At 41.0% G+C, this 27,433-nt stretch overlaps 1 protein-coding gene across 1 annotated transcript in view; it reads left to right on the plus strand.

The window, feature by feature from the left end:
- eipr1 (EARP complex and GARP complex interacting protein 1) overlaps positions 1–26,357 on the plus strand; it is a 39,373-nt gene extending 13,016 nt beyond the window's left edge. The window contains exons 5-9 of the mRNA XM_052086697.1: positions 3,422–3,521; positions 8,534–8,670; positions 17,922–18,089; positions 20,698–20,865; positions 23,059–26,357. Coding sequence (XP_051942657.1) covers positions 3,422–3,521; positions 8,534–8,670; positions 17,922–18,089; positions 20,698–20,865; positions 23,059–23,233 — 748 coding nt within the window. The 3' untranslated portion in view covers positions 23,234–26,357. The remainder of the gene's footprint in view (positions 1–3,421; positions 3,522–8,533; positions 8,671–17,921; positions 18,090–20,697; positions 20,866–23,058) is intronic.
- The last annotated feature ends 1,076 nt before the right edge of the window (positions 26,358–27,433 follow it).

A 27,433-nucleotide genomic window follows, 5' to 3' on the forward strand; every position in this document is an offset into this window, starting at 1 on the left:
GCTTGTGTGCATATCATCGGGTCGCCTATGCTGGGCTCTACTGGGTTCCCCAGATGAATGGCTATGGCCTGGTTCCCTCCTTCTCATTAGTGTGTGTGTGTGTGTGTGTGCATGTTTGTGTGTGTCCGGTGGGAAAAGTAAAGACGTTGCGTTGAATGTTGAATATTGTGCGTGTGATTGCCTTCGTGAAGTCCACAACTCACGTTTCTCACTTTGACAATCTTCTAATCCAATGAGATGGAGACAAGCGGTCAGCGGTGCAATAAGATACTATGACGGCTGTGCAGTTGTTGCAGATAATTGTTGCACCACTTTAAAGAGACCAGTAGCAGGAATTGTAGTACAACTTTAGGTGCGCAATTATGCAGAAAGTCCTTGGGTGCTTTAAAGTATCTGATGCTGTGGAATATTGATCGACAATTGTTCAAATACGTAGAGAGTCTTAGAAATTACACCTTTGTGCACCCTCCCATCGCACACATAAGTCCATCCCAAAACATCTATCCTTCAATCCATTTTCTTTACCATTTATCCTCACTGTGGTTGCGGGTGAGCTGGAGTTTATCCCTGCTGACTTTTGTGTGGCAACCAAGTGCAGGGCACATTAACTTTAGAAAAGCATGCGTTCAGACTCAGAGTCACACCTAAGGACAATTGAGAGTCTTCAATGAACCTAACATGCAAAATTATTTATTGAAAAAATGGGTGGTCATTTTAAAGGTTCCACATAATAGGTATTGATTAGGGCATAGCCAAAATAGTTTTATGAATGGCTGAAACTTTTGGGGACCCCAGAGACACCAGAACCTTCAATGATTTTTTTCTTTTGTTTTTTGTTTTAATACAGCTGCTCTCCTCATACATTTGCCCGACAGAAATGTTCCCCAATTTGTCTTTATCTGAACAAACCCGCTCTTTGAATCACACCAAACTTTTTAACATTATGATGACCCTGTTTTGCCTGAAAAATAAGTGTTTCCTAAAAGCAACAACCTAGCATACGCATTTTGTGTGCCTCAGAGAGATCACACTTTGCAAGATTACCACGATTTTTTTTTTCAGCTGAAGTGCAAGCAAAATATCTCAAATGACTTCTAGTTTCCCCTCAAGTGACCGAGTTAATGCATGAAATTTGTCACACAGGCTGTAGTCACGATGTTTAGGAAGTATGATTGCAAAGTTTGTCTCCTTCGTGTATCCATAGCAGAAACTGGGCGGGGAAACATGGCAGCTTACTGTAAATTGAGGCACGATCTGGTCAACACGATTAGCGTTATGTTGATGTGATAGAACATATTATTTTCCACATGACTGAAATCAAGAGTTGATTTTTTAAAATAATGAGCATTGAAAAAAAAATTAACCAAGGAATCAAATACCCACTACTTTTCGGTACTTTTTTCGGTTTTTGTTGTTACTGACCAAAATATACAGTACAATACATCTTTATTATGTCTTTTGAGGGCCTTGCGCGAAAATTGAAACTTTAATTAGGGTTTTTCCTGTCAGAACAAATCTTTTTTTTTTCTTATATAACAAGGCCACACCTGATTTCTGCAACTTTTTTACCTTTATTGGACAATGGTGATCTGCTTTTTATGAATGCACCAACACAACAAGTAAAGAAATGGTATAGTGTGTACCTGTACCATTGTGCTCTGTTTTATTACTGGTTGTGGAAAACATGTTCACCATTCCATTGCACTCTTTATTCTGTTGGTATGTATCCATCTCTATATGACCTCAGGCTCTCGCACCAGTTTATTTTTTTGTTTACAAATGTATTATTGAGCTCCCCCCACCTTACCTCTGTGCATACTTGTGTGAAAACCAACAGGTTGATGGTTTGCGCTCTCAAATACTCCTTCAAATAGCAGGTCCTCGGGTCAGGGCAGAGCTGGGCAAGACAGCATTCAAATATGCTGCTCGCATTTCATGGAATAACCTTTTACAATGGGAGAATTTTAATCTATTGTAAAGGAACGTGAAACTAATTCTATTGGGCAATGTTGTTGTTGAATTATTTTGTATTGATGTACCTGTATGTTTAGGACTCTGTATGTATGTTGTTTGGTTGTGTTTATGGCATATGACTGTTGTTTTTGTGTTGTTGTTGTAACTATGTCTTTGCAGCCAAAATGGCCAGATCACTCTTGGAAAAGAGATTATTCATCTCAATGATTTTTTTTACCCATTTAAATAAATGAAAAGAAATGAAATGAAGTTATTTCTGTGGCCAGTGTGGGTTCGTCTTTCATTTAACAGAGGGGTGCCAACACTATGTGTAAATCTGAGCTGCACTGTCACACTTCGGATGCACCAATTTGCTCAGAGGGCAGCATGAAAGCACCTATAAAGCAGACGGGGATCAACATTTTTCATCTTTCTATTTGCATTGTGGCATAATCGCACCCTTTTCTTAGCCACCAAACCTAAAAACAGAAAAACCTAACAAAGCACAAAAGTAATTGATTGAGCCAATCAGCATTCCAAAGCAACAGTTCATGCTACCTTTTTACGGAACTGCTCATCTCCAAGGCACAGGCACCGAATATATATTGTACCTTAAAGCGGCGCACAGTGAAGAATGACCAAGCAGGTGTGGAATCAATTATATGCAGACCATACACTGCCGGTTGCATCAAAGCTAGGCATACAGCAAAAGAAACCACTTTTCCCAATTGCGGTGAGGCGACTCTGTATCCCATTGCTGTGTTTGAACATTCGAATGACAGAATCAGGCTGTTGCTGTAACGTTCTGTTCTCATGAATTGCTCAATGCAAATGCTATATAATACCATACCATTCGATAAGTAATTATGAAAGGTCTACACAAAGTAACGGAACCCAGTTTTTCTGACTCAATGTTGAGACCTTGCTTGCAGCTGGCTGTGACTGCTGAAGTAGATTAATCACACCACACAGGATTAAAAACACGCTCACATTTTTGGATGTAACTTGAAATGCCAACATGTACCAAGTATTAGTCTTATACTTCGATGTTGACAGTTTTATAATTTTTTTTGACAGACGTGTGAACTTTTGATGAAACTCACATTTATCACTTTCGTACTTACCACTAGGTGGAGTAACTACACTCTTAATCATGCTTCCATCCACTTATGTATTGGAATGTGGGGTGAAAGATGACTGGTAGGGTGAATTGCGGTCCTGCAACCATGCATTTGGAGTTACCCTTATAAAGGCAGACGTTTTTCCGCCTTTCATCAGACCATCATGTTTTGTATCTCATGAGATTGTACAGATAGCTTTGATATATGTCTGACAGTGATTACACAAGTTGATGCCCTCTGCTTGTTTCGGAATGGTAATGTGCTTGATAAACATTTCTGTGTGTGTGTGTGTGTGTGTGTGTGTGCGTGTTTGTGTGCGTGTGTGTGTGTTTTGAATCAATCCACAGCGTACTGTGGGAGCCTATGGGAGATGGCAAGCGTGTGATTTCGTTGGCTGATAACCATGTACTTCTCTGGGATCTGCAGGAGAGCTCCACACAGGCCACAGTAAGACGCACGCACGCACACACATACACACACACACACACACACACACGTATACTGAGAACTGTAAACCACATAAACTGTAAACACACACAAACACACACTGTATCTCACAATAGTAAACTCATTATTTGATAACCACCATATTGTCTCTATCAGATGCACACGTCCTCATTCTCTGTGACACCAGCAGAGTCCACTAATCTCTCTCATACTCGGTTCACCATAACCCCCCGCACCCCACCCAATATTCCCTGTAGTTGTGAAATGTGGGTGTGAATAGCTGTGTAGTTGTTTTCTATATGTGCCCTACAATTGATGACCAGTTTATCTCACCTCTCACTTGAATTCATGACCCTGAAGAGTACCGTAATTCTTGGTCTGCAAAACACACCTGGCCAAAAGCGGCAACAGAAAAATGTGGATATAAAAATAATTTGGGACACACATTGGCTGATTCCTATTAATGGCCATGTTTCTCCTTGTCATAACTTGGGAAAGTGATAAAGAAAGAGGTTATAGAGATGTATTTCTGTAAACATCGGTAGATGCCCAAATTAAAAAAAATGCCCAATGTAATTAAGTACCCCGTGGCGTCCCAGATACATTCTCAGTCACTTCTTTTGTCACATGAGTCAAATTCGTCGACGAGCTTCAACACGCAGCAAGTGCAGCCTTTGGAAACCCTTTTTATTCAGCACTAATCCCCAACACTAAACGGGTTTAATGTTGGCTTCCATATAAGTCCATCAGAGGTCTATGGCCGTACTTGCTGCCCTGGTGTCCGTACCAGCGATTATGGGAGTCAATCACCAAACAAACAAAAGAGAGATCCATGGTCGCACTCGTTTCCATACTCACTAAACGCTAGTCAAAATTCTTCTTTTTACTCTGAATTGCTCCTTGAACAGTCAGACACTGCTACGCAAACAAACTTCCGCATTTCTTTCTTTCGGCAGCGCTCCCAAGCCCTCATTCGTGCGCACTCCAACCGCAAATGGTTGATGAATATTAAGTATGAGGGCGGACGCATCCAGTTTAATTGGTCTAATGTGACATGGTTGTTAATTTCATGGGTCACGTGATGAGGCGATAATTGGTAGCCAAGATGGCGGCATTGATGAGATGGATTGTCGAGCTCTCGATGCAAAACGATATACAGGTTATTCCCAAGTAAAGCTGAGGTCTATAGGCAAAGATTCCCAATGTCACTTTGAAACCCTCACCCACCGAAAATGCCTAAATCGGTTAGAGAACATGAAAAACGCGGGGGAATGTGGAAGACAAGCTTTCGCTAATTTAACGACAGCGACAATCGCAACCGGATAGACTATGCTTTGCAGTTGAAGAATGATGACTTCCCGCTGCTGCCTGTGACTTCAAGTAAGCCTCCGCTTGCCAAGACACCGACTTTATCCTGCCTTCAGACTACAGAAAGCGCTCTTACATTTGACGATGCTGTCCACACATTGGCCACTTTTATTCATTCAAGAAGTGACGCTACTCATAAAATGTTTTGAGATACAAGAGTTGGATGGAAAAATTACTCTGGTTGAAAAACGGATGGGTAAAAATGAAGAAGCTGTTTTGAAATGTATGACATGCATAATTGACCTAGCAAAGCTATGGGCCATGTTGCAATTTGAGGCTGCAGGGGCTAACAGAAGAAGAAGGAAGATGTACGTGCCGAGGTTATCACGATTTGCCAACAAATTCTCCCAGCCGAAAACCAAAAGTTTCCCGCTGCTGATGTAGCCCATCCGGTAGGAAGGAAATACCAATCCAACTCGAAGCCCTGCAGCATCATCATCAAGTTAATCTCTCGTCGGTACAAGGAGGCGCTGTTTAAAGCGGCAAAGAATAACATACAGTACATCTCTTACGTATAGCTACAGGCAAGGGGACTGTAATACATTACTCGGGGCTTGGGGGGGGGTCTGAGGTAAATGGTGCACAGTACTGGCTGCTGCCCTTTTCATAATATTTTGCACAGTATCCATGGTGTTTTGGAAAACTTCAATTTATTATCGTCATTCATCATTTCACAGTTTGAATACTGTTTTGTACATTTTAAAGTACGTATGTACGTATCCTGAACCTATTGTGATTAAAGTCCTGGTTTCATTCTTCTGGGAAGACTTGCTACAAGATGTTTTAGTGTGGCTCAATTATTGTCATTTGAGCTAGAAAACTATATGTGAAGTCACAAGTCGCTCATAATTACTGAGTTGGTCAAGATTTAAGGATCGAGCCCAAATCTAAATATAGAGAAGTGTGTCACTATTTGTGGTCACATTTGTTTTAATTTACTTGTGAAGTTAAGTCATTTCCCCTTGAAGAGAGTGAATGTGCACAACGATTTTCAGTGTTCCATCATTTATAAAGGTTATACTTGGACTACTGCTTTCATATTGGGTGTGCTCTGTTAAGTAGTGACCCCAATGTGAGGTTGAGTACTACCACAGGGGCGTGTGAGGTCTTAATCCTATCTTCTGACACCAACGCTGGACAGCAGAGGTATTAAATCCCATATCACGGGAGAAGAGAAGACTTGGAAAGTAATCGGGGGAGGCTGTATAATGAGAAAAGGAAGATGGAGGGAGCAACGGACGCCCAAGCGTGATTGGAAAGATGCAGGCTGGAAGGCAGAAGAGGATGTATGGATGTGGGAAGAGAGTGTGCTTGATTAGGAGAGAGGGAGTGAAAAAGAGAAGGAAAAAAACTTGGCAGTCAAGACAAATTCCTCTTGTACTGATGAGAATGCTAATATCTCTCCCTTCCTCCCTGCTCCCCCTCCCACCCCGGTTTTCTGTCTCCCATTTCCGCTTTCGGTGTGTTGTGTGTTCATTTCAACCTATCTATTTCTTTCCCACCAGATTATCATGTCTTCACCGTGGGTGTATGCATATGAGCGAGCATCATCCACATGCAGTGGATATTTCAGGTCTCCACACCCCATTGAAATTCCAGGTTTTTGCAAATAAATTAGTTCAAGAGAAATCATTTCAAAATCTTTTGCAGCATTAGCGTGCCCTATAACCCTTACAGCTCAGTTGGAAAAAGAAAAGGAATAATTTATAGAGGTGAAGTGTAAAATAAATAACACATCCTTTCATACAAGGGCTTCACGTTGAAACTCTTTCAAAATGGGATTCAGCGCACTTATGCCATAGGCATAACACATGCCTTTAAAGTGCCTCTTATTAACCCTGAACAGAGTTCAGCAGTTCTAGTGAGCTTTTTTTTTTGGTAGTAACATCTTCCAGTATGGTCTTGCAGCACGCTTCCACATTATGAAAGGGAGCTCATTGTTCAAAGGCATCAGTCAGGAGGAGGGAACAAAAGAATTTCCAAGGCCTTAAATATACAATGGAGTACCGTGATTACAATCATAATCAATTGAAGAACATATGCAATAGGACCTTCTTCCAAAATTGATGGAAAGATGAGAAGAAAATTGGTCAGAGGCTGCCAAGAGGCTATAGCAACATTGAGGAAACAGAGTGAATTTGTAATTCTGGCTTTTTAGTACATGTAACAACAATTACCCATCTATTTTCATATATTTGGGCAACGGGGAATGTATGTTTCCAGTATAATCCTTTCAGGGAACACAGAAACCCAGCTCTCTTCTTTTCCCGACCGAGTGGTCTTTTTTTTTTTTTTTTAAACCATTTCTACTTTCCTGCTTCTCTCTCACTCACACCTTCCGTCTGTTCTCGGACAGCACTTTGCCTGCTCTTCACAGCATTGTTCTGAACTGTTCACTCACTCACTCTCTGGCATTGTCATTGTGCTGTTGGAGAAATAATGAGAGGGCTCCCATGAGTTGTGAGGCGACAGCTCGATTGATGAACACTGCATAAACAGCGTGACTGTGGGGCAAATATACAGAAAATGAGAATGATCATAATGCAGATAGTTAGAGAGAAGGGAAAACATGAAAATTATTATGTTTTTATGACTGTTTGGTCCGTCTTACTTTTCGTGGAAAAATAATCCAAATGCAGTTTGTCGAATCAATATCACTCCACTTTTGGACTTTTATGACAAAAAGACTGTGTGTGAACCGCATGAAGTGTCTTCGCTTATTTTCTTTTTCATTGTTGCAGACATAAATAGCAGTTTTGATGAATATCCAATGATGAACATGCTCTTTGGGAAAAAAAACCCTAAAATGTTCAGTTTTAGTGGTGCTTGCATGTTCTTGCCGTGCTTGTGAGATGCTTCTCCTCCCAGTACTTTCATCTTCCATTGCTTTGCTTTAACGTGTCATACACTAATTCAAGTCTATTAATTCTGAAAGAGGAAATAAAATTGTCAGCGTGAATGTTTTCTTGACTGGCTTCTGACCTCCGTCTTCTTAAAAAAGAAAAAAAAACACTTACCAAAATCCTTTACTGCTGGCTAAAATTAGGCCACCTTCTTTACTGAAGATAAAAGGGCAATCAGTTCAGAACTGTAGAAAATACACAGCCCAGGTCTGCTAAGGTGCACTGACAACTTGCATAAATCGCTCATGTCATGTTTAAAAACGGGTGCAATTCCATGTCCTCCAAAATATCTGTCACTTGGGGCATTTATCCTACAAGATGCCATTGTAGATCATTTGATGCTCACATCATTTGGCATTAATTAGTACCCAAGAAGTGGCTCTCAGTTTCAAAGGTCGGTGACCCCTGTTTTCGAGGCTATACAATATTTAAAGGAAATCCAGACAGCCTTAACATTATGAACACGAAATTATCTAATGGTCTCTGTCACAGATCATGGAAGAGACATGTGTCAGTGTCGGGGCCTGCTGACTGAACAGCAGATCTTTAGGGTGATTTGAAAATTATATGACACTACCTATGAAACAGGACATTTCCATTTTTATAGTTGACACTAAGCATTAAATGTGATTTAACTGTTGTAGTAGCAGTATGATATATTGAAAAAAATGTAATGCACTGCACAGGCTGAGCTATGTCGAGAGTAGAGATGTTCATGAGGTGGCTTGTGATCCTTTGCAGATCTCCAGCACTGCCATGCTTGAGGGAAAAGGACAGCTGAAGTTCACCTCTGGCAAGTGGAGCCCTCACCATAACTGCAGCCAACTTGCTACTGCTAGTGACACAGCCATAAGAGGCTGGGATCTTCGTACCATGAAGTTAGTTTTCTTTAAGGGCATACGCACTGTGATGTGACAATAATCTGTCATTCTACACTCACGTGACGATTAAAATAAAAACAAGCTGAGTAGTTGCATGCAGAGAGGTGGATGCCGGGGGGCTACGGGCATTCACCTGACGGCCAAATTACATTGGGGAGCAAAAATGTCTTTTCCCGGGTGATGTACCAGACACATCAAACAAAAAAGTATTTCATCCAACTAGAGCTGGGCAATGTGGCCCAAAATTCATACCCCGGTATCAATTGCATTCCTTCATGGTAAGGGTATCATCACAATATAAAATAAAGGGTAATTTAAAAAAAAATCAATACTAATTATTAAATTAATAATTTCTGACTAGCTTGATTTTATAATCCATTATAGAAGCAACACTGATCAAACTAATGAATTAGGATATCATGAACAGCACGAATCTCAAGTCAGAATTAAATGTCAGCACTGCTTTCAGTAAAACAGTAAAATAAAACAAAAATACTGCTGGTATCAGTTTAGTTTTCTCTAATCCAGTCAAATTCCTGTGCCCATGGATTCATTAGCGATTGCCAATTCTGTTTTCATTAGGATTAAAGAAAGCAACTCGATTCAAGATTCATCAGATCTCAAACAGCAAAATGATCAATGAGCACTCCAAATAACAAATGTTGCTGATCGATTGGGTTGGATAGTTCACGCACAGTCAAGATTTCAGCTCTCTATTTTGTGCAAATTACTTCATATGCAAATGTCATCTCTTCCGTGCTCATATCCTCTTTCCTATATTCACTGTTACTGCTGAAACAATGCCAATCTGTCAAATGTGGGACTAAAAAAGTCCTAAAATCCCACCTCTGGTTGTACTTTTCAAAACCAAAATTTGAAGTTCCAATAGATTTTCTTGTAATAGTACAAAATACCACTTGCCCACTCGATTCCCAGTAAATTGGCACATCAGACGCTAAACAGTGAAGACAAAAACAATATATTTTCCATACAGCTTTTGTCTTTATATGAAATTTGTGCCCCACAAAGCAAACAATGATGATGCTCTGTCAGAGGAAATGTCACGTCTACTTTGCAGTGTCACCTAATCAAATGAGTGCATGGACATCTATCTACATGGCATGATGAAGTACATTTTGTGGCAGCCGAACATTAATGTTCCCGTTTGACATGAGACATATGTACTTCTTCACATGTACATTGTAACTGCAGCTTATCTGATGCACATCTTGTACCCTCAAGCATTGTGTATGTGTGCATGTGGTGTGCTTGTTTGTGCTTGTGATATATAAGATGATGTGCGAGGTCAGCACGTGTACATGTGGGGTCTCTAGTAGTGGAATAATAATTACCTCGCCATCGATCACCATGATAACAGCAGAGTGCAGAGGAGATTGAGAGGGATGGTTGGTGAAGGAGGTAATAGACAAGAAAAGAATAAACAGTACCGGTATTTACAAGATGTGTATCACAGCCCCTGATAGAATGGAGGAAACATTGACATCACTCTGCCTTGTAACAAATTAAGGAGTTCCAGCGTACTTCATTCTCGCTGTCCTCCCCTCGCCGTGGTTTTTGAGAGACAGTGCTGAATGGCCCACAGCGCATCGTGAAGTGGAACATGGGGGCTGGGATTTTAGAGTTAGAGGCCTGGTTAGCAAAAAACACCGTCTCATCTATAAAGATCATAATGCACCACTGTTATTTCACAGAACAGCTCCACCCAGCAGATGGGAATACATCTGGAAATTTTGAACAAAAGCAACACTCAAAGAAACGACAGTGTATTTATGTACTTTAAAGAATATATTAATATTGGTTAGCACATTCAAACTCGTACCAGCCCCTCCAAAGATATCTATTTTAAAGCAGCTGTATAGATGTCAGACCAGCAGCCACTGCGTACACTGCAGGGCACATACTTAAAAGCAGTGCAGTGCTGCAGTAAAGAGTGGCTGCAGTACTTTACTACAGAATGGCCTCTGCACAAACCCCCATAAAAATCCAGGTCGACCTCATCAAATCAGTTCCAGACAAACAAAACAAGTTCATGTCAATAATGCACCTCACTAAATCATCTTAAATCCGACAGTACTTCCACTTGGCTGGACCCAAGATAAACCATTGTGCCAGACCTTTTCCTCATCATATACAGTATTTTTAGCATATACAGCACCATTATGCATGACTGTCACATTTCCTATTCAAAAAGAGACAATTATGCAAAAATAAAAATCTCAGCCCTTTTTAAATATATTTTTCCATATGTTCCACTTGATTTGAGAGTGACCTTTGGAACCTTGCTGCAGTCAAATCAATTATATCTAACCTTTTCATATATTCCCAGCCCCCTTGACTTTATCAAACATATATTTAGAAGTATGTAATAATATAATAAGTATTTATTACCTTAGGCAGACCGTACAATAAAAATGAACAATGAGTTTAGTATTATTGAAGACATTGAATATGGGGAGAGATTTGCCTATTATTCAAATGAATGCATTCGTTATTTTGATGTGTTTTTGAGATCTGGAAATATATGTGTGAGTTACGGTTTGTGCATTTACCATGACTTTCTAAATATTCAAGTCTGCTTGTGAACGGTTAAATGTGTGTACGTGGATCAGCGGAGATGCACATTTACTTTTGAGACAAACGTCACATAGTTCTAAATATTCACGTGTTGAAAGACCATCCCTCCTCCATCCTTTAGGAGGCAGTGTTGCTGTCTTCATTGAACAGGTATGTGTCATCTCCCGTTTCGCGTTTAAAGAAAAATTGGAAATTGAAAACCGCAAAACGAGCCGTTATCTGATCTTCTATCAAGTGTTTATTTAACACAAGTCCGGAGACAAAATCTAACCATAATTGGCTTCCCTCAAGGTTGCTTTTCCTTTAAGCCAGAAGAAGTCAGTCTTTTATGCTGCTACTTCTTCTTCTATGCCGCTGCTGCAACAGCTGTGGCCTATGGACTTTTATATGAATGGACTCACGATTGACTCCCCGTGGCTGAAGCCAGAGGGCAGCTATCTTATGTTGCAACGGATAGTGACAACCTCTGTTGTATTTATTTATTTTATTATTGTTTTGGGTTCCCCCCGAAAATACTGTTCCCAGTGCATATTTCACACTAGGATCACTGTCTGAAAAATGTTTGCCTCTCAGAAAACTACTTTCTCTGTTTGCATCAAGAATTCAGAGTATATGATCTCAGTATCGTGAATTGTGACTGACAGAGGTTAGGTTTACATTTTGCAGCCATGGCTTCACTTCTCGCGACAGCAGGTAAGTCCATTCATCCATGGCCAAAGCAGAAGAATTTCTTCCCAGTCAAAGCAAAATAAGCCCAATGGACATTCCCTGCGATTGGCTGGCAACTGATTCAGGGTGTCCCCCGCCTACTGCCCGAAGACGGCTGGGATAGGCTCCAGCACCCCCCGCGACCCTAGTGAGGATTAAGCGGTTCGGAAAATGGATGGATGGATGGACACAAATCATGGGATTATTTTCTTTCCTTACCTGTGCTAAATAAATACATAATAGAATATCAGCTAATGGGCTCATTTTCCATGTCCATATTTTTTTCTCTATTGCAAATTACGATCACAAATAAAAATCCACTAGCGAATGAATCCACATTAATCAAACCAGGAAGTAGCGGGGTAGCAGTGTATCTTGAAACTGCGTGACCTTTGTCTCAAAAATAAATGTGAATACCTGCTGATCCACAAACGCACATTCAACTCACAAAACAAAATTGAATATTTTGAAATACTAAGTCGTTAAAAAGCCACATGTACCAAATGTACATCCCACATTACTGTATTTGTGCATCTGAAAAATGCGTGAAAATGGTGCCTATATTTGTAGAGCTCAAAAACAAAACCCTATTTCCAAAAGAACTGCATGGAGCACTGATGTAAATGTTTGAATCTTATTTTTTGCGCGGGTGGTATTTATGCATTTGTTTGCATTTTCTGTGTATTTTAACTTCGAATATCACAAGATGACATGCTTTCAACATAATCGCTCATTAAGTTTTAAAATATAACATTGTTTGGTCAAAACGTGTGGAGGGGTTGCAATTAAGATAAGATAAGATACAGCAGCAAGATTCTGGGAAGAAAGAAGAAAAACAAAGGTTTTCTGAGATCAAAAATGTAATCTCAGGAATAAATCCAAGAGCGCAGAATTTCATTATGTGAGCTTCAGATTAATTGCCCCAAACCTGCATGGATATAAAATGCAGTTCCAAACAAATTCTTAATGTATCCCAGTTAAAAAAAAACAAAAACAAAAAAGTAATGTCATTTTTAAGTGCAGTGATTAATGCAAAGAATGACACATTGAAGACCCCATAACTCCAGTGCATCTCTATCTGGCAAAATACTGAGGGATTATGGACACTCAGTGTTTAAAAGCACACAGGACAAAGAACAGGAATAGATTCAAAGAGACGGTAAAAGACAACAGTCATGGAGCTATAAGGCCACTTTCTCAAATATCTTTCATCGTGAACCCATGTGACATGAATTACTTTCCATAAACCCATAGATGATTCTGCACCCTTTTCCGTTTGTATACCTGTTTATCTTTTTTTATAATTATTTCTTACCATCTGATGTACCTCCCTCCAAACTTGCCACCACCCAGTCATCCTTGTCTGCTAGCCCAATCTCAAAGCCAGGCTTTAATTTCAAACAGCAATGAAATGATTGCTCTACCCGTTCGATTTTTCTTTTCCTTCTCCCCATCCGTTCTCAGAGCAGTTGTCATAGAAACAGAGACTGTGTGTGTGTGTGTGTGTGTGTGTGTGTGTGTGTGTGTCTGTGTGTCTGTGTGTGTGTGTGTGTCTGTGTGTGTGTCTGTGTGTGTGTGTGTGTGTGTGCGTGCGTGTGTGTGTGTGTGTGTGTGTGTGTGTGTGTGTGTGTGTGTGTGTGTGTGTGTGTGTGTGTGTGTGTGTGGTGCGTGTGTGTGACTATGACCGTCTGTTCCAGTCGATTCCCTCAGCAGAGAGATTTATCGGCTAGACAAAACCAGTAGGAGGTTATATGTACCCAGTATTCCTCCGGAATTTGTTTATCAAGTCACAATGTGGGAACTGTCTTGTCTTTTAGACAGACAAAGGGAGACTGAAAAGTCACCAAATATCAAGACTCAAGAAGTTTTATTACAAGTTTAAGTCCTTGAGGTAAGGGTTTGTAAATAAATAATGAACGCCGCTGTAATGTTCTCTGATTTGATGGAGGCACAGTTATGCGAGTGTTTGCTGCTCTACTTTAGTGTTTTCCACATTTAAACACAACAGTATTTGTGAGCGTGTTTCCCCAGTTTTATGTTTTTTTATCTGCTAGTGCCTAACAGTGTGTGTAATAGGTCCCCTGTTCCCCCATCAACCCCCATCACACATACTCAGCCTTGCTGGCTGAGTGACAGTAGATTGAGTGTGTTTGGTGGCTTAGACAGAACACAACTATAATCCCCCACACTCATACAAACACACACTCGCACACAAAAAAAAATGTCCCAGGTCTCTCCACTATTAGCTGGAGCCTAGGGAGTGGATGCCTGAGCGTGTTGCTTTGTATTGATGTGTGTGTAGTGGGGATTGCTTTGTGACACTGGAGAGGGAAAAGGCAAAACTAACCCAATTTCCTGCTCCATTTCCTTTTCACATGGCAGGCACGTTCCATTCCACGCTGGAATGGGTTAAACACTGGCCACCCTTGAGCCCAGGGTCACAGCTTTTACACAGGAGAGGGAACCCTGTGAATAAATCATGTTCCTCAGGTTCAAAATTAAACATGAAATTGGTACTTTAAGTAAAACTGAAGTTTCAAGTCAGCTCTAAGGTAGAAGCTCTTTTGTTTCTGACAGACGATTACGATTTGCGGGGCTGCTAACATTTACAGATTGTCCACATTTGGTCCGGGAAATCACTGAACGCTAACTTGTGAAGCCCGTAATTCTGATTGTTACGGATAGTTTTAAAATCCTGACTCAGCTAGTGTAATTGTGCAAATAAGTTGAAAATTAGCACAAAAAAAGGGGTCATAAATACACATAATTGCAATGTACCGTATTGGCCCGAATATAAGACAGTGTTTTTTGCATTGAAATAAGACTGAAAAAGTGGGTGTCGTCTTATATTCGGGGTCTAGACATTATACCACAACGCTAGACGGCGCCAGATATCATTGAAGCGTATGCTGAACTTGACTCCCCAGGCCAAAGTGAACCCCTGCCACGAAGAATAAAAATAAAAATAGCGGTAGCACGAAGAAGAAAAAAAAAGCTGTAAGAATGAAAAGAGAAGGAAATAATAGAAGAGATAACAGAAACTGGAGAAACGTAGTGACAATCTGGAGAAAAGGTGGTCAAAGATCGGCCAGGTTAACCGGCAGCTGAGAAGTTATGATGTAATTTACATTTCAAAAACCAGAAGCCATTCATTTACCAATGTGATTGCACTTTCGATTTGAATGAGGCTAAATAACATGCTTTTTCTCTCAAATGTATTGTTAAAATCTTTTGTTTCAGATGTACTGTAATTATTTTCTGCATAAAAAATAATTTGGTGTTCAAAAAGTATTTTTTCAAACTTGAGGCTTGAAAAAAAGGGGGTCGTCTTATAATCAGCGCCGTCTTATATTTGGGCCAATATGGTAGATTCATATCAGCAGCGAGGAACACTGACACAAAATGTTGATAAAATGATCGGTATCCTTCTGTGAACAAAGGAAAACCCTCCAGTGGTCACAGAAATCACTTGGATCTGATATAATTAACAACTGTGAATGGCCATTTTTGTCTATATGCGCCTCGCAACTGACTGGCAACCGGTTCAGGGTGTAGTCTGTCTTCTGCCCAAAGTCAGCTGGGATAGGCTCCAACAACTCCCCGCGACCCTATTTGAGATGAGAGGTGTTGAAAATCGATGTATGGATGGATGAAAATTAACAATAAATAAAAATGTAAAGGAAATGACATGAAACCCCAGGAAGCAGTCCTAATGCTTTTGCAGGTTTACCTTCTACAGGTGCCTTTTGAAATGTTGACGGAATACAGACAATGATCTTGACAGCAGTCTCTTTTGAACATATGAAACGGTGAGCCACGTGCCACGACAGCTAAGAAAGAAGCTTAGCATTTCCCTTGAAAAGCAATATGCAGGTGTTAACCTATGTCGTTCCCCTAAACCTCCCTGTCAAAAGCAATTCAAGATGAAAATCAAGCTAACTCTTGTGGCCTTTTCTGCCGTTTTGGATTTTTGATGTGACCCGACAATTGAATCATGATTTTTAAATTAAAAAAAGAAACAACAGTCATAGTCACTTTTAGAATGTTTGATTTTCAATTGCTGTTTGAAAATGGAAAAATAAAGTGTGCGAGCTACGATCAAATAATTCCCTTTCTTTCTAGAATACATTACATCTGCATAGTGACAATTCATTGGTAAGAGCATAAATCTCAAATCAACGTATCCATGCTGCTTTTATTTCTCTGAATGCATTAAATATTCAACATATGCCTAAGAAATTCCAATAATTTGAGCGCAAAGCATTTTTGGAATCTAGAAAATGTGTCGTATGCCTATAAAACCTAAATGACAACTGAGCTTTTGACAGGGATCATTGTTTAAGTCTATGCTTAATTTGCAGACGTGCTGCATAGTCCATAGCTTGAATAATGCATATTCACTCTCCCCTCTACTTGTTATTAAACATTTTGTCGCAGAGGCACACAAAAGCTTCTAGCTGTCTTGACCTAATTGAAGCCCAGCAGTTTGCCCCGGGTCATTCTCTTATACCGCCCTTATTTTAATGAGATTTTTAATTAGCATGTTAATTGCCTAATGTGATCAGAGGGGTGACGAGCTAGCTAGCTATCTGCTGTTGGCATCCAGCTGGGCCATAACACTTGAGGCTTTCCACTCTGCTGAACATAACCCAGCCGAGCTGATCTTTATTAGGCGAGCCTGGAGAGGAAATGGTTTTGAAGATATAAAGTTTGCTTTTTGTTGTGGTGGCCTGTTTGTTTTATTCATCCCTGCTTAAAGGAGGAGTAAGAGCTGTCGTGAGCATCTTCCATTCCATTATTAAACTACCTATTATTTAATATACTTCAGAAAATGTCACCTAAAAATGTTTTATTTGCAATAGATTGAATGGTTGTTTGTCTGTTTGTGTGAATGGATGGAAAGACAAACAACCGGCATGCTCATATCTCGAAAAAAGTACACAATAACAAACCAGCATTAAATTTTAGTGACATTCTGTGGCAACATTGCATTTGGTTGTCCCAAAGAAGGAAAATACAGTTAACTCAGTCAATACTCCGCCATCAACAATTGTATTTTCCTATGTTTTGGTCTATGCGCCGCAACCTATTTCTACTGTTCTGCCAAATGCGGAAACCAAGCTTAGCACCATTTAGCTTGATTTGGCATTGAAAATGGATGGATGGAAACTTATGTAAAAACATGAAACTTGGATATTGTGATATTGAACCTTTTTTCTGGTGTGGCAGCAGTATGCCTCTGTAGTATTCCGCAAAATAACATAGCATACATATAGGCAGCATACATATAGGCAGTAGCCAAATGCATCTCGCGATTGAGATCTCCCTCAATAACACTAACCCTTTTCACTCTGTCACTTTTGCTTGCATGCACTTCAAGATCTGTATCCGTAGTCCCAATACAATTCCTGGTATTGTACCAGTAATTGCCTTTGTCATTGAATTGATCTCTTTCAGCGGACAGTGATGGGACAGTGAATAAGGCCTATGTATTTCAAATGTTCCGTTTCAGTAGCACAGTAGACAAAAGTGTGTGAAGAAGTAGAATGTGACCATGAAGATGGACGCAGACACAATGCAGAGCTTCCCTGTTCCATTGTCATGTCATTATATTAACTTCGAACTAGCAGGAACTCAAGGCTGTGTAGTTGCCTTTATAATAAACCAACCCTGGATGTCAGCTTCTTTATTGGGCCTGGCCTTGGTTGACAGATTCACACTCGGGACTGTCTGGACAGTGTGAATCATTCTCTCTCTGTTTTTATTGTTCTTTTAAATCCACTATCCCCCACCCCCATTTTTTCCATATCATTTTAAAATTTGCTCTTCATAGGCATTCCCTCTTATTTCTCTATCGTTTCATCTTTACCTTCAAATGTCACTTTGCCCAAACTTTTCAGATGTTTTTTTTTCTCAAATCTGTCTCTCTTTCTCCCTCCTCTCAGTCAGATTTACTGCATCGATAACGCTCATGGCCAGCTCGTGCGCGACCTTGACTTCAACCCAAACAGGCAGTATTACTTGGCCAGCTGCGGAGACGACTGCAAGGTTAAATTCTGGGATGTTCGCAACATCCAGGAACCCATCAAAACTCTGGAGGAGCACTCACACTGGTGGGTAGACTGCGTGTGTCCGAACATGCATGTGTTTGTAAATGGACGTGTGTCTATCTGTCAGGGCGTGTGTCGAAAACGGCTTTGTCCTTGAACTACAGGTATGTCACCACCACAGTGTGTCCCTGAGACTCACTGTGACTCACTGTCTTCCCTCAACTCCTCATTTTTGCATGGCCAACAATTTTGATGGACAATCCCAGTAAGATCCTGATGTTAAGCTCTGAAAAGCCAACATAATCGAGCGTAGTCGTAGTTGAATGTCATTTGGAGAGCATTCTGGGATCTCATTTTGATGAATTAGGCCTACTGGGACATGAGAGGTGTTTACAGTTCATGGGTGTTATTGTTTTATAACTAGTGAGTGCATTTTGAATTGCTGCCGTGGAAATCATCATGTTCTTAGGCGGAAAAAAAAAACATTATTTACAAATGGCTGTACAAAAAAAAGTTCTTCTGCAGCCGATATGGATTTCATATCCACTAACTCAACACTTAATCACTGCTTACACAGCTAAATATTTAATAATGAAATAATACATTTAGAACTTAACCAGTTCATTAATTACTGCTTACTTTTATTACGGTAATAAGTTTAGCAGTTAACTAAATATCGGTTGAACATGATTTGCAAATGATTGCATTCTGTTTTTTGTTCTGATTAACCCAATGCCCCAACTTGATTTGAATTAGGGACGTAATAAGGTACACTGTCTGCTCGTGTAATCTGATTTTGGCTTGAACTCCGAAGACTGTTTTATTTTTTTAAATTGTACAATATGACCATTTTGAACTTGAAGATGACCGTAACCGAGCTTGAGGTTGATAACAGAGAGAAAATAACAGATAAATTCATGAAAACTCAATTGCCCAAAAACATACAATTACATTTTTTATTTGTTTGTCTGTTTTTTAATTTTCTTGGAGAATGCAGAAACTACGCCGAGGACAATGAAAACTCCTCTGCGCCACTGTTGGTTGGTGTCTTATTTTATTAATGGCTTTATCTCCTAAATAATTGAATGCCCTAAGTACTTCTGGTGCAATAAAATGTAGTTATACGCTAATTACATTTTAAATAGGCAGTTACTCCTTTTGACAGCAAAGGTTTAACCGTTGTCGGCCCAATGCGCCTCTGTCCTGCTTCAGCACAGCCTCTGCTCTGTGAAGCTGCAGGCACTGCCAAGAGCTGAACACGGTGTACTGCAGCAGTGTGAAAATGCAGTGTGCGTGTGCGTGTGCGTGTGCGAGAGAGATAGAGAGAGAGAGACCCTCTCCTGTGTAAGATTAAAAGATGTGTGCGTGTCTGGAGTTTAACCAAGCTTCTCCTGAATCACACCACTCCTGCATGATTAAGGCATATACACACACACTCACACACACAGATAACGCATCTTCTCAAAAGAAAGATATATTTGGCTAACATATCCTATAAAGACAGATTGCTGCAGATTTCATCTACTTTTAATCAGTGACAGGCATGTGTTGGCATCTAAGATTTGTCTCCACTTTATTTATTTTTATCATTTGTCTAACAGTCTTCTATTGTGTTTGTGCATACTATATGTATGTGTAAATATCTCTAGTCATGTCATGGCTGTTTCTGTGAGTGTGATATACCTGCATAGCTCGTTTAATGAGCACAAGTAGGAAAGGGCGTCTGGGTTTTTTAAGGGTACTGTATTTGCGTGGGAAGCTGATTTGAGACGAGAGAGAAATAGCTGATTTTCCGTCAACAGCATGGAGATCCCTCAATCCCTCCCTGTGAGGGGACAGCGGCAGCACGTTTGAGCTGTGCCCTAGCTGACAGAGATGAAGGGAATGAGGGACACAAGCACAGAGAGAGGTAGAAAGAGATTAAAAAGTAGCATGGGAGAGAAAGGCACTTACAAATGGAGTGATAGAAAAATGGATAAGATTGGAATGAGCTAGTGTCTATGTATCATAAATAATTGGATTCAGAGACATCAAGGGAAACATCGGGAAAAGTTATCATAATGATTGAACCACGTAGGACCTCAACTTTAAGATAGCAAATGTTTCGGCACCACATTGGGATGTACATGCTGTATTGTATTTATTTATTTATTTTCTTCTGATTACCGCTGTGAGAATGGTGCATTTTCAACACGGTTTTGCTTGTGAACGATGGTGTGAAATAGAGATACAAAAGATGCTGCTTTTGCGCTGTCCTTATGCATCCGTGCATGTGTGGAAATGAAAGAAATGAATGAGGTAATGACATTTTTTTCTGTCTACTGTTTCACACTTGTGTCTGCAATCCCAAATTACATGCAGTTGATGCAATGCTATCTTTGGCCAAATTATGTCTCTCTCCGCGATGCAAGGTGAAGATAATCTCTGCCAGTCGGGGCTCAATCAGGAAAAGTGGCTTGTTTCTACCCGTTACCTGGAAAGGGATAACGTTACAACACAGTACAACTTGGACGTATGTGAGCTTTTTAACTATTGCACAAGGACATTTCTGGCCAGATATCGACCGTGGTCCTTCCATCGAATATGCTGTCTCAATACTTTTGTCCATGCATTGTCACACTTTTTTTGTGGTTGCTTTTGTTAAATACTGACTATTCATGTTTGCTCGTAGGGTTTGGAGCGTCCGATATAACCATAGCCACGACCAGCTGGTCTTGACAGCCAGCAGTGACAGCCGCCTCATCCTCTCCAACATGGTTTCGATCTCCTCTGAGCCATTTGGCCATTTGGTGGATGATGAGGATCTCAGCGACGGGGAGGACAACCCCCAGGAGGATAAGTAAGAGTAACATGTGTCAGTCAGAAGATGTTTTTATTGCAATTCATGAGAAATTAAACAAGCAGGGACTTTCCAGCAGGGACTTTCCTGGCCTCCCTGGTAATTGTACTCAGTGACTCTAACAAGGGAGATCTAAGCCATGTTCTACCCAAGTACGAAAAGTTAATTAAATGCCTTGCCAGAGAGGAAGACCCTTTTAGATCACTACTGTGTGCTCTGCCATGCTTCAGCCTCGGACTTTCAGATCATGTGTTGGTCCACCTGCTCCCATACAGACAGAGGTGGAAGCTATGCAAACCTGTTGTAAATGCATCAAAAAGATCTACCAGTGAGACTGTGGAGGCGCTACCCGCGTGTTTGGAAACAACAGAAAGGGAGGTGTTCAGGGATGTGACCGACATTCTGTATTAGTACCGTATTTTCCACACTAAAAGGTGCACTGGATTATGAGGCGCACCTTCAATGAATGGCCTATTTTGTAATTTTTTTTCATACATTGGACGCACCGCACTATAAGATGCAATCTACAATGCATCCACTAGATGGAGCTATGCTCAAGGAAATACCAACACAACCGTAGCGATGCCACAGCAGCAAGCGCTGTGCAAGCGCGCCTCAGCAGTCCATAGTCCGCTGCTCTCGGCTGTGCGCGCGTGAGTACCAGCAGTACGCACGTGGTTCAACCAATCAGCGCAGACACAACCCACGTCACAGATCAAAGAAGCTTTGAACAAACGGCAACAGATAAGATAGCTTAGCTGTTGAGTGGTGTTGCTACAGAACGATCAGATGTCAGTAAAACTTATTTAATAAAGCAGTGACACAGTTCACTTAACCAACAGAAAGTTATAACATTGACCCGTTAACATTGAACTTTCTGTTTCCGTGTTCAACTGCGTAACCTGATCGCCTTAAGTTTGAACTCTCCATTGTAAGCATGTCTCTAGCAAGGAGCCATTTTGGTGTTGACATATTACCGTAGTAACCATGCACATTTTTTAAGAAAATGGAAGGGTGCGCCTTTTAGGAAAATACGGTACTCGTAACTGTGACGTCATATAAGAACTTTCATGAAGATACATTGTGCCAAACATGTACCAGGGCATGTTACAACAACAGCAAAGCTCAGATGATGTGTGAAACGGATGGCATTCAGAAATAGAGACGAAAGCAGCTACAATGAGGCAAAATACTTTTTTTAAGCTGCAGTTCACTGTCAACAACACGGTGTGGCTGTTTGGAGAGCACGCCGGTAAATCACCAACTACAAACATAAAACTCCCCAACGTGTGAATGACCTGGCCCTCGCTCAGAGCCTCATCACCCACTCATTTTATATCCCCTCACTTTGTCTTCCATGATTCCATGATTTAATTGCCAATAAAATTGTTTGGTGCCTTTCATCCAGCTTGACACGTTTGAATATTGAGGCCACACATGTGAAAATGTTATGTGAACCATTCTGCTGTAAGATGTCATGACAACATTTTCAACTCAATTTTCTCGGTCATAGTATAATTTAATGGTGGAAAAAAATGTGAAATTATTCATCTTGTTCTTATTGTTTTAAGTCACATAAACCCGGCCTTTGAACGGGTATGCGCAGTTGTTTTATATCCACTGTAACCCCTCCAAACTGTGCAGTGCATCTCTTTAGTTCGACACAATTGCACTGAACCACTGAAGCAAGAACGCAAGCAATAGCTTGGCCTTGATGTAATGAATTATCCGTTTAATTGTTTGTGATATTAAATGAATGTGATTGTGAATCCGCAAATAATCCCTTACAAATAGATGGAGGTGCGGTAACATGCGTCGTACATTATAATTATGACAAATCATTAACAATACAAGGATACAAGGATGAACAAGGCACACTCGATCAAGACATTTGATCATTGAAGTTTAAAGCAAACTGCTTCCTTTAATATTTTTATTTTTTTAATCCAAATTTGAAATGTGGTATGCATGACATGTTGCCTATATACACAGACTTGCACTGAAATTGAATATGAAGGCCCTTCTAATTGCAACTACCCGTCATGATTCACATGGACTGAAATCAGTGCTCGCATGATGAAATGAATCATATCAGCAGGATTGCACATGACCATTTGGTGTTAGGTATGACAGATTTTGTCTCATCTTTCCAGCGTGCCGCTTCTTTACGTGCTGTGTGTGCTTGTGTTGCAGATGCAAGGAGCCTCTGAAGGACAGTGTGGTGTCCACTTACGAGGAGCATGAAGACAGCGTATATGCGGCTGAGTGGTCGTCGGCCGATCCGTGGCTCTTCGCCTCGCTCAGCTATGATGGCCGTCTAGTCATTAACAGGGTCCCCCGTACTCTCAAATACCAGATCCTATTGTAGGTGAACAGGCTGAATGTGAGACAAAGAGGGCATGGTTAAAATTGCTGTCAAAGACAAACTACAGTACATAATATTCTTCCAAAAACTGTAATTAATGTAAATACATTCTGCAACTTAACAATCTAAATTACCGGTAAACATTTCCTGGTTTAGAGTTTTCTTTTCTCTCCTAAACCCATTGTTTCTTCAATGCTATTTTTTCATGTCAAAGCAACGGCACAATCATTTCCAAAATGAATCGTATTAAATTGCCATTAAATCACTCCACATAACAGTGTTGATACTCTTATCTTCAGTAATCATACAAAGTTCTTCTTCGCGGAAAGTTCTTCTGTCAGTTCGCACTTCACGTTCTATTTGGATATTGTGGAAGACTTAATTCACTGCAGTAGCTCAATTCCCCGCCCACCTCCCCCACAAAAAATGAGGGGGTCTATGAGGTCCTCCAAGAAACATGCCTCCTCAGTCCTTCATTCATCCACCGCCAAAGCGGTCATATTTGTGGATGCTGCACGCAGCAGAAATATCTCCGGGACGTTTCAACCAACTGCTACCCATGAATAGCCCAGAGCACCAGTTGCAAATTTGCCATTTGTGGTGTTCTCTGGAAAATGCCACTCTGACTGCACCATATTGAGCTGTGAGTCGCGCCCTCGTAACGCTCTCACGTACGGAGTACGTATCTGACAGTTTGAGTAGAAACATGCACATTAGTGGCTCACTGGATGTCATTTTGTAAGGTTGCGGCAGTGCTCATCCTGTTCCTCCTCCCACAAAGGGACAGAGAGCAGCCCTGCTGGTGGGTTGTTGTCCTGGGGCCCCCCGCTACGTCTCCTGATATCTCCTCCATGGATACAGTGCCGGGAGACATAACAATCCTTGTTGAGATGCACCACCTGAGAAGCTTCTGTGGTTGTAGACACCACTGCCAAAATGCAAAAGAAGCCAGTAAGCAGTAAGGATTCGGACATGGAAATGGTCTGTGGCCTCCAATTGGAGACCAATCCAGACCAGGGATAGGCAACATGCGGCACATGGGCTCCTTTACAAAATAAAGTCAACTGCCCAATACTGTACTGCATCGTACAGGTGAGTTATTGAATGACATGCAGTCCAAAACATTTTAATATAGTAAAATCTTTGTGTGAGTTGATTTATGTTTAAAAAAAATCCACAAAATGTGTTCTTGCACTTAATGTTTTCATGTTTAGCAGTTTTGTGCAATTTTTGAATGGGAGTTTTTATCCACAAGGGATAAAATCACAGGGGGGAAAAATCCGCTGTATGTGGATTTGCTTGTTGTTGAACAGCCCTTATTTTATGTGTGACATATTTCAAAATAGAGACTTGATTTGCATATCGGTAGGTCAAATTAAACTTTTTAAAAAATGTTAAAAACATGCACATATTTCATCCCTCTTAAAAATGAAATACCTGGTTAAGAAGTATGGAGTCGTATATGGCCCACTGATAGTGCTGATGAAAGATTGTGGCCCTCTCCATCATTTAAGTTGCCCATCCCTGGTCCAAACCTTGTGTACTGTGGCTGATGTCATCGACAGGCCAATTTATCGGAGCTTAACTTTGCAGTCACACTTATTGCATTTATTATTGCTGTACTTCGGTGCTCTGAGCAGTATTCATTTTAACTGTCTTACAGTTTAGAAACAGTGACTCCCAAGTCCGGGCTGCAGTGTGTATTGACATTTGTGACATCAGCGCCCCATTCCTTGTTGCTATTGAAGCATATTCCACCACCGTTTTTATTTCCATGATAGTTCCGTGTCGCGGTCCGCTCGGTGTAAACGGAAGCCATGGACGTGAAGCCTGGTGTCCGGGTACTGGTAGCTGAGCCAGGTTTTGGTTAAGCAGAACACGCCAGAATGTGCAAGGCTTTGTTGTTCCTTGTGAGAAGTTCATCCATCTTGTTTCGCGTAGCACATAGATTCGTAAAATGGATTGATGGGAGCGAGGTTCGAAATCCACGTTGACGTAGCTAGGCGAGCATGCTCGCTTCCCCTTCTTCCGGCTGCGTTTCCATGCTCCGTACAGAGCAGTCGCCCCGCCAGCTATTAACTCTGAAACTACCTAGCTGGAAACTATCGAGGCACACACCTTCTTCAAATGATCCCCGTTGCTGGAAATGCTCCTCCAGGGTGCGTCATGAATGCTGTGTGCCAAGTGCTTCGATGTTGCGCCTGTAATTTGTTAAATGTCAAAAGTCCATTTGTGTGTGTGTGTGTGTGTGTGTGTGTGTGTGTGTGTGTGTGCGTGTGTGTGTGTGTGTGTGTGTGTGTGTGTGTGTGTGTGTGTGTGTGTGTGCGTCTGTGCACCTTCATGGTTGTACAGATCTGGTCATTTTACTGCTCCACAAAGCTCTATGTTGACCTGTCTAGTTGCTAATTGTGGGGTTTTAGCTTTAAGAGGGGGCAAAGCCACTTGAAATTACTCTGACGCCATAATTGTTTTAAATTGTCATCTATTTCTGAATCCACAGTGTTTGTGAGGAAAGAACCAGTTATAGGAAAAAAAGCTCAGATCCAGCAGGATTTTTAACAACTTTTTGGCCCAGTCTATCAAAATGGAAGGAGAACAGGGAATTATTCCAGCGCACAAAAAGAAGTATGTGATTATTCGCATCCATCCACTTTTTATACAGCTTGATTTGGCATGAGACTCTGTTTTGTTTTCGTGTTTTATGGTGTCTGCTGTATTTGTGTTATTAATTTATTGTTTTTATTTCTCTTATCGCTTGGGTGAAGTGATATTTCTTTGCCTTTAATGGCCCACATCTACGGTCAAACACATGAGACACGGCATCAACACGCCAGTTTCGATAAAGGCATTTTCTGAGTAGGACCCACAACGACCCTTCACCTTCACCTGCCTGCGTGGGTTTCTAAGTACCTCCTAAAACTGTTAACAGGACTTCTTGGATATGTCCAACACAAATTTAACAACATGTAATAATTGAACAAATGAAAATAAATGAAATTTTAAGTGTGCTTGGGTGGTCTTTTAAAAATAGGCAAAAGATACTGTGATGGGAAAGTACTTGTCAGGCACTTTGTATGCAACAGTGGTTGTTTTAAAGTGCTCTATTAATAAAGTCGAGTTGAGTCAAGCTTATGCTCATTTGTTTATGTGTGCCGAAGAATTGTTGCAAATTACAACCATGCAGATTGAGGACAGGGTTCCCCGTTTGGCCAAGTTATGCAAACGCACTAAGCGATAAAAAGTATTCACTGGTTGTAAATACCATCAGTTGTAAGCAAGCAAACCTACACTCAGCCCATATCAATGTCTATGTTCTGTGTAAATTTAGTTAATGTTAATTGCCAGGGTCTCGTGCAGGTGAGGACTCTGGATGCTGAGTTTTGGACATATTGGAGTCTGTCTAGAGTTTTGCCGGGTCCTCCGGACAGGGCTCAGTCACAAGAGACTGTGCGGGAGGTTATGAAGGCGTGAATAAGTGTTTGAGCCACACAATCAACGAGTAATGGCTAGAGTATGGAGATGTTCCTAAGATGATGGAGATAGAATGTTTCTACCTCTTGAGCGTGTCGCCCTCAGAGTGTGGAGGTGCAGGGTTCAATTCCGCATCCGGCCTCCCTGTGTGGTGTTTGCATGTTCTCCCCATGCCTGCGTGGGTTTTCTCTGGGTTCTCCAGTTTCCTCCCACATTCCAAAAACATGCGTGGCAGGTTAATGGAACACCCTAAATTGTCCCGAGATGTGATTGTCCATCTATGGGTGCCCTGCCTACTGCCCGAAGACAGCCGGAATAAACTCCAGCATTCCCCGTGCCCCTTGTGAGGATAAGCGGATCAAAAAATAGATGGATGGATGAATGACATTTTATATTTGGTGGTGCAACCCTGGCTTGCTGTAACTGCATCAGGCCTGTGAGCCTTCTTTTCCATGCCTCCATTGCAAACTCGTTCAGTTCTTATTTGATCCCGAGGGGTTCTCCCTTTAGTCTCCGCTTCAGGAGGTAACATTCGGCTCTATTGGCTTAATGTCTGGTTATTGACTTGGCCAGTCTAAGAGCTTTCCCCCTGATGAAGTCTTTTTTTGTGTCGGTGTTGTGCTTTGGGGCATTGTCTGTCTTCTTGCATGATGAAGCTTTTCTCGATTAGTTAGGGTACTTTTTTTTTTGTAAATTGTCAACTAAGTGTTGTATCTACTTCAGTATTCATTC

Source organism: Hippocampus zosterae, chromosome 14 (genome assembly GCF_025434085.1).
Source record: "Hippocampus zosterae strain Florida chromosome 14, ASM2543408v3, whole genome shotgun sequence".
In the NCBI taxonomy this organism is placed as follows: Eukaryota; Metazoa; Chordata; class Actinopteri; order Syngnathiformes; family Syngnathidae; genus Hippocampus; species Hippocampus zosterae.